This window comes from Natrix helvetica (assembly GCF_964273705.1).
Source record: "Natrix helvetica genome assembly, chromosome: 4".
Lineage (NCBI taxonomy): Eukaryota > Metazoa > Chordata > Lepidosauria > Squamata > Natricidae > Natrix > Natrix helvetica.
In genome coordinates this window covers 18,491,611-18,500,222 of record NC_138550.1, presented here as the reverse complement: position 1 = coordinate 18,500,222, position 8,612 = coordinate 18,491,611, and the positions used below count along the sequence as shown (strand labels likewise).

The following is an 8,612-nucleotide window of genomic DNA, read 5'->3' as shown; positions in this document are numbered from 1 at the left end:
ACAAAAGAGTCGTAGCTTTCATCAAGCGATGATAGAATAATATACACCTGTTGAAGCTCAGAAAAAATTAACTCTTTTTCTTGCAAATCCTGCAAAGTTTTCTTCATGAAGTCTAAATGAGCCAACATATCACCACCTTTTTGCAAACGGGCTCTAAACAGTTTCCGTGTGAGATGAATATGAGCACCCACACTGTCCCGAACATAAATTCTCCGCAATGTGTTCCAACACCTAGCAGCAGACTCTTCGCCACAAATATGGACCAGTTGCTGGTCATTCAGTGTTAGTCCAATAATGCAGAGAGCTCTCTCATTGTCCCTGTTAAACTGCGCAATCTTCTTCGCATCCTCATTATCAGCAGGATCCCAACCTGTAACATCCGGTGGGTTCTGAACCACAGACCACAGTCCTTCTCTACGCAGAAGTAGGGAACACTTCAAGGACCAGGAAACATAGTTGGTTCCATCAAACCAGGTAATCATGGAGAGTGCAGCAGACTGTTCTTGTGCCATATTCACAAAAATAAACTATCCAAAAAGTGGTGCATAAAAATAAATAATAAAAAAAAAATTATGATTAAGGCAGGGCGTCTGGGCCCATAACCAATGTTAGTGGTACTAGTGCGATTAAGCACTAGCAATGAACCCCAGGTCGAGGTTATAACAGAGCAACCCTGTAAAGTATACGTAGCGTGCGATAGATAAAGCAACCACACTGAATAATGGATAGTAAAGTAACAAAATAAACTTTACTTTTTGAAGAATATAGCAAAATCCATAAACACAGCCAAAAAGTCATACACAGAAAAAACAGTCCAATACTACCAAGATAACTTGGATACAAGTAGCAAATAACTTACACACAGTAAGTAGTAGCAACAGTAGTAACAGTTAGACAGCAGTTATCATACATCAATCAAGAGAGAGAGAGAGAGAACATCAGCTGCAATTTAAATGCTGTAATCTACTAATTAGCAGATCTACTCTCTTAAAGATACATAACATGCCTTGTGCAATATATTGTCTACCCAACTTGTTGGTTACACCCTAACAAAATGTCTCCTTTTGTTAACTGATATTAATACCAGACCAACAACGAAGTCATAAACAATGTCCCAATCAAGGAACTACCAACTCAGACAAACAATCAAGCAGTAAGCAAAAGCCTGGTCAATAAACCACTAAGAAGAAAACTACACTCCCACCATCAAAGCAGTGTATGCAAACAGAAATCAAACTAGAGGTGGGTTGCTCCCGGTTTGGGCAAACCAGTAGTACCGGTGGTGGGAGGCTCCGCCAACCCACACAGATGCTTCTGTGCAAGCGTAGAAGCATCGGACATGCGTGTGAGCATGAGTGAACTGGTAGTAAAAAAATAGAAACCCACCACTGAATCAAACCCACCACTGAATCAAACCCTTGTAACACTGAATATGTCTCCTTGTTGGTAATGAAATCAACCAATCAGAATTGCAGCTTCTTACTTCAAACTCAAGAGATCAGAGAATTGTTTCCAACAAGGAACCATGGGTCAGAGCTGTGTCTTCGGCAAGGCTCCATCTCATTGTTTTTAGTTAAGACAGGCATGCCTTTGTTAGGGAAGGAGCCTCGTTGAGGGTCTTTGCTGTCTTTCTCCATGTCTTTGGGTTTGAAGGCTGTACTATGTTACCTATTTTGTTCTGCTTCCCTACGGTGTCTGTGTTCAGCTTCGGTATTGCTAGTCTGGAGTTTTCCGAAGGCTGCCATTCCACTGGTTCAACTGGTTACAAACATCCAACCATACAAGCATGACATTTTGTATGAAGTGAAGCTTTGGTGTGGTTTTTAAAAGCAGCCCCACATACATTGAATTGCAGTGGTCTAAACAATTACGCTATAAGGTTGAGTATTATCAACTTTTTACATTAGATCCAGAGAGTAATTTCATTACAGTCATGGGTTTCAAAACCATTCCTCTAAGCATGATAAACTCTGAAATTAATCCATGATCTCTGAGTTGTTTAACAAAGTTTAGATGATATTTTAAAATGTTAACATGACTTACGGGGGGCACGGGGTGCCTTGTAGGGGCCTCCTGCCAAGGGGGCGGCTTGCTGGAGTCCCCTGGAGCGGCAGCAGCCGCAGGGGAGCTTCCAGCTTTGCCCTAGGCACCGGGAGGCTTTTGGGGGGTGCGCTTGCTATGCGCGCCTTCGTCCTGAGGAGATCAGAAGAAAATGCTCCATGTGAAGGCAACAGCAGAAATGTGGTGAGGGGGGAATTCCCCCCAGGTTTTTTCTTACTTCTTTGAACAATTAAGTAAACAAGGATTAGCAGCTTTCTTAAGACTCTTTGATCTCAGCAAAGTGTTAAGATTGGAGAGGGGGGGTTCTTCCCCCCCTCTCGGAAAAGCGGCTTTAAACGATCTCACTCTCGGAGGAGATTTATTTATTATTTATTTATTTATTAGCTCTTATAGACCGCCCCCTCTCCTGAAAGGGACTCAGGGCGGTGTACAGTCCGTATCAAAATACAACAAATTAAAATTATTAAATAAATAGATACATATATATGTATATGTGAGGAGGATAAAAATATGCCAAACTGTATGGCTAAGTAAATAAATCAGAATATACAAAATTTAAAATCCCAGTATCTTGTAAGATTAAATTTAAAAGAGACAATCCCTCTAAAAACCAATAAAAATGTGTATGCCAGGAGGTAGACGTTGTAATTATGCCAGACCAGCCAGTCGGAACAGGTGAGTCTTCAATTTCTGTCGAAAGGAGCGGAGGTCAGTAGTGGTTCTAATGTCGGGGGGGAGGTCATTCCAGAGGGTTGGGCCCATCACAGAGAAGGCCCTACTCCTCGGTGTCGCCCGTTGGCATTGCCTAGTGGACGGCACCAGGAGAAGCCCCTCTCTGTGAGAGCGAATTGGTCGCAGGGATGTGTGTGGGAGGATGCGATCCCGCAGGTAGCTAGGCCCTATGCCATGGAGCGCTTTAAAGATGGTAACCAGAACCTTGAAACGCACCCGAAAGACCACAGGCAGCCAGTGCAGCTCGCGCAGGAGAGGTGTTACGTGGGAGTACCTGGTACTCCCCATGATTACCCGCGCGGCTGCATTCTGGACTAGCTTCAGTCTTCGGGCGCGTCCCAAGGGAAGCCCCATGTAGAGAGCGTTACAGTAGTCCAGGCGAGACGTCACCAGTGCATAAGTGACCGTGCGTAGGGCATCCCGGTCCAGAAGGGGGCGCAATTGGCGCACCAGGCGAACCTGGTGGAACGCCCCCCTTGCCACGGCTGCCACATGGTCATCCATTGACAGCTGGGCATCTAGGAGGACGCCCAAATTGCGCGCCCGTTCCACAGGGGGCAATTGCTCGCCCCCTATGGCCAGTGATGGAATCAGCTGGCTGAACCGAGGTGCCGGTAGCCACAGCCACTCGGTCTTGGAGGGGTTGAGTTTGAGTCTGTTGTCCCATATCCAGACCCCGACGGCTTCCAAACACCGGGACACAGAGAGAGAGAATTGGGGAAAAACTCTTTGATATTCACTTCTTTCAAGCAATGGGGTAATGACTCTCTTGAACAATTGCGAAAGAAAGAAAGTGAACTGACCTAATAAACTATGAATGGAAACTTTTTGAATGCTTGTTCTCCGATCCCCTGAGGGGGCTGAGCCAAAATGGTGCTTTTTCCCCCATTTTTGCTGCCGTTACAAATGAACTGTTGTTTTTGAAAAATCTTCTGGGTTGGAACTATAAAACCCTGGTGAACCCTAGAGGAATGTCTTTATACGATCTTCCTTGGATTGGGGAAAATTGACTACAACTAGAGGGGAGCTGTATTGAAGACTGATATCCCACACTGGATCTTGCCTGCCTGTAGGATGGATCATTTCTGAAGAGTTTCAGGGCAACACATTCTTTTGTTATTTATGTTTAAGGATTTTAGCTATATTTCAATTTATACCAAACTGGGTTTGTGTCAACTTGTAAGCAACCAAGAGCCTGATTAAGTTGCAATGTTGTACAAATCAAATCAATAAATACATAAACATAAAAATTCAGAGCCAATGAAAGGCATGGGATTGGTGGAGTGATCTTTTTATGTAAGTGTTTGAAGAACAGAAAAGTAGTAATTTGGATAAGTGATGATTTGTAGGCTTTGTCTAAGAAGAAAACTTTTGTAGCTCATTATCCACATCTGATAAAAACACATACATCATCCATTTTTGTTGGTTTTTAACTAGTGCTGGCCCACCTATAGTTTATTTTCTTTAATATTTCTGTATTCTCTATAGTGAAATGCAAGAACAAATAAACCCAAAGAAATACATACGTATTATCGTGGCCCAAAACATGGCTCAATGAAAATAATTAATTATTAATAATAATAATTTTATTTGATTAGCCGCAACCCTCTCCCGAAGGACTCGGGGCAGCATACAATCAAAACAGATAAAAATACACATAAGACAAACATATATACAAAAAGAACAGAGACATATACATATGTGCATGGAGGAGAGTTGACTTATAGGTGAAAGACAATTAAAACACAATTTAAAATCCCCTTAAATAAAATTACTAAATTAAAAACCCATCAGGAGCGTTACGAAGTTATGGTTGAGCCAGGCCAGCTATTTGGAAAAGGTGGGTCTTGAGCTTGACATGGAAGGAGCGGAGGTCAGTAGTGGTCCTAATATCCGGGGGGAGGTCATTCCACAGGGCTGGGCCCGCCACAGAGAAGGCTCTGCTCCTAGGCGCCGCCCCATGGCACTGTCTGGTGGACGGCACCTGGAGAAGTCCCTCTCTGTTTGAGCGGATGGGTCGTAGGGATGTATGGGGCAGAATACGATCCCGCAGGTAACTAGGTCCTGAGCCATGGAGCGCTTTAAAGATCGTAATCAAGACCTTGAAACGCACTCGATAGACCACAGGAAGCCAGTGCAGCTCGCGCAGGAGAGGTGTCACATGGGAGTACTTAGTACTCCCCATAATCACCCGCGCGGCCGCATTCTGGACCAACTGCAGTCTCCGAGTGCATTTCAAGGGAAGCCCCATGTAGAGAGCGTTACAGTAGTCCAGGCGAGACGTCAGCAGCGCATGGGTGACTGTGCGTAGGGCGTCCCGGTCCAATAGGGGGCGCAATTGGCGCACCAGGCGAATCTGGTGGAACGCCCCCCTGGCCACGGCTGTCACATGATCATCCATGGACAGCCTGGCATCCAGGAGGACGCCCAAATTGCGCGCCCGCTCCACGGGGGCGAGTTGAATGCCCCCAATGGCCAGAGATGGAATTATCTGGTTGAACCGGGGAGCCGGAACCCACAGCCACTCCGTCTTGGAAGGGTTGAGCCTGAGTCGGTTGTCATCCATCCAGACCCGTACTGCTTCCACACACCGGGACATCACTTCGACGGCCTCGTTGGGGTGGTTCGGGGTGGAAATGTACAGCTGAGTATCATCAGCGTACAGATGATATCCCACCCCGAAACCACGGATGATCTCACCCAGCGGCTTCATGTATGTGTTGAACAGGAGTGGCGAGAGGACCGACCCCTGTGGCACCCCACAAGTAAGGGGGCTTAGGGTCGACCAAAAAAGGAATGACTTTGAAAATGCAACATAATTTTATTTGCAAGCAAGAAAGCAGTAATACAGAATTACAGTTTGCTTCTGTGACTTGATTCAAAATAATAAGAGAGGAGATCATCAATCTTTGCAATGCATGAGGTTTCTGCCCCCACATTTTTTTCTCTCCAATCTGAGCCCATTTCAAGACACACAGAGGGGTGGGGGGATTACCTTGTACTACCACATTTTGCACAAGCAGATACTCTCTCCTCAAGTTAATATTGGACTATAATTAACAGTTTTTGGAAATGTAAGCAAAAGCATATTTCTAGGTGACAAAACATGTATCAGCCATTAACAGCAGTAAAAACGCACATCATTGAGTGTTGTGTCATCACCCCTGCCCTGACCTCCCTCCACCTTTGTTTGTATCCCACATATACCAGTTGAGGGGCAGCGATGGCTCCATGGGCCAAAATCACCCCACTTCAGGCCATGGCCCGTCATGGCTTGACCATTACTGCAGGTGAACTGGATGTTGTTAGCTGCCGTATCATCACCCTCTCCTTGAGGGCCTTCCACTCTCAGAGAAAAAGAAACCAGGTAGCCTGAGTTGCAGAACTGGGTGTGGGTCCAGTCTCCCCACCTGCCAATAAAAGATGGATACACATCTCTTTGGTTTGTTGATTAAGCTCTTGTCATCGGGCCTCAAGACTCAAACATTATGGCTAAAATCTGGGACTAGGAACCAGTTGAACCAGTCTGAGTATCAAAATTCATTATCTCTGGGATGATAATTGACTTTCAGCTTAACTCGTTGGGCTGTTGTAGGGGAAGAAAACAAGGGAAGAGGATCTTGTGGCTGCTGCCATAAGCTCCTAGGGAAAAAAAATAAAGAATACAAATTGCAGGCAGCTGGCAGGCAGCAGAAATAGCATACAGTACAGCACTCGAACCACTGCGCCACCATTGAGTCAATAAAGGGGTTTTGGGGGCATGAATGAATGTCAGGAAAGAGCAATGAGCACGTCAAGAAAGACCAAAGGTTGGAGATACATTTGAATAAACAAGTCTCCAACCATGTCTCAGCTGCTAATTCAGAGACACCATTGCACAACAGTGCCTGAGAATCAACTTTATTGATTCATTTATTTCCAGTGCATCCCCTTCTGAAATTAACAGCAGTACACTAACAATCAATCACAAGAAAATAATATAGGACAAGAAAGTCGGTTACTCACGGTCCAACTGTAGACTCAATTGTTTTGCCTTTGTCACAGTACAAACGGATACCATTCAGAGCTGTATCGTCACCTTTCCCTTGGGGTCGTTCTACCTAAGAAAATAAGACTCTGATAAAGTTCAAGATCAGCCCTTGGTTTCGTTCAGCCTTCAGTTCTTGGAATTTCCAACATTTACCCATCAATATGGGAGAATCAGTGCCTCTCTTTGATTAGAGAATCAAAAAAATGTTAAGCATCAACACACATATTGTGGCCTTTCTTAAAACACAAAGTGAAAAACTGAAGAGTGAATTTCAAGGAAACAGAAAGAAGTAAAAGAGCATCTGAAAAATAAATTTTTACCTTCAGGGAGAAGCCATTTGTATAACCTCCAGGGCAAAACTCACTTGAGCCCCAGGAACCCCAGGGACCCCCATTTGGTACAGTGAGTACATATTGGTAACTTCGGGCTTCAGTATTCCCCAGGCAGCAGGACATGGTCAGGAGAAGAACAGTGGTGACAGAGAGATCCATGAAAGAGTAAACCAGTTGGCCTCTTGAAACAGAAATATCTTCAGAATTTGTGGCCTCCTAGAAACCAGGAGTCTTTTATAAGTATCTGCGGTACCACCCTCATGAAATCATGCTTTACCATTTATTTGTTGTGTAGATTTCAATCAGCCTTAATTCTTAGGAACTTCCTGGACCGCATCCTGCACTTTCACTGGCAAAATTTCAGAAGTTGTTTGTCACTGCTTTCTTCTTCCTAGAACAGGACTAGAGTACAAACCAGTCTGAACCACTACACCGAATTGCCTGCCTCGCAGTCCTAGCAAAAACTTCACTTACTGTAAACATCAATGTCCCATGAAATACTAAGTTTTAAAAAAAGTAATCTTGCCACTTACTGACTTCAGAAATTACATCCTCTCTAATTAACACCTTAGCGGATTTCTGGGTAATACTCAGAAACCAGAAAGTCGGGTTAATGGTAAACTCAAATGCGTAAATTTATGAATCTTGCAGAAACTTTAACTCCCATAAAATCAGTCTGAATTGCTGAGCTAATGCTGGGAAAGATATACTGAAATTTTTTTTGCATAATTTGTATAATTTATTACAAGCCAAAAATGCTTTAATGGACACATTTTGATTTATCTCCCTTACTTTGCATAGAGTGGTAATTTCAGACACTAAAGGGAACAAAAACTGTGCCATTGAATGTAGTAGATTTTGATGTCAACTTTTAGATATCAACAGAATGTAACTTTAGAATGAAAGAGAAAAGCAGGTGGTCTTGAAAGAGTCCATTTACCAGTGGTGGTTACAACCGGTACGCCCTGGTACAGCTGTACCAATGCCTGCCAAAAGCACTGGGTACTATTCAAATATGGTGCTCCGGAGGGCCCGCCCGTCTGCCCACGCTCCTTACCTGTATTGGAGCTCTTCGGCACTTCCGCTCCTCCAAGCAGCTGGAGCATCAGAGGCATTGCAGAGGCGTCGCAGAGGTGTTGCAGAGCATCACAGGAGGTAAGGATATGTGTGCGCATGATGCGCACTTTCATGTAATGGACGCCAGGCCCCGTTGCACCGTACCGGTTGCACCGGGATCCGGAATCCACCACTGCCATTTACATATGTATTAAAACTGGAGGTTTTCCATTAGATCAGTGTTTCAAACTTGGCCATTTCAAATAGATTTACCCTAGCTGAGGAATTCTGGAAGTTGATTTCAACACAGCTTAAGGTTGCCAAGATGGAAAACATTGCATGTAGCATGAATCATTCTACATGAGAACAAAGAAACACATCAACTATTGAGAAAATCTTTA

General features: G+C 44.2%; 1 protein-coding gene across 1 annotated transcript; it reads right to left on the bottom strand.

Annotated features, from left to right (window-relative positions):
* Positions 1–5,809: 5,809 nt before the first annotated feature.
* Positions 5,810–7,380, bottom strand: LOC309391501 (vitelline membrane outer layer protein 1-like). The gene is made up of 3 exons (XM_081952019.1): positions 7,144–7,380; positions 6,799–6,893; positions 5,810–6,203 (listed from the first exon to the last, which is right to left on the bottom strand). Exons 1-3 carry the CDS (start codon positions 7,312–7,314, stop codon positions 5,912–5,914), a joined length of 558 nt encoding a protein of 185 aa, XP_081808145.1. The 5' UTR covers positions 7,315–7,380; the 3' UTR covers positions 5,810–5,911.
* Positions 7,381–8,612: the final 1,232 nt, after the last annotated feature.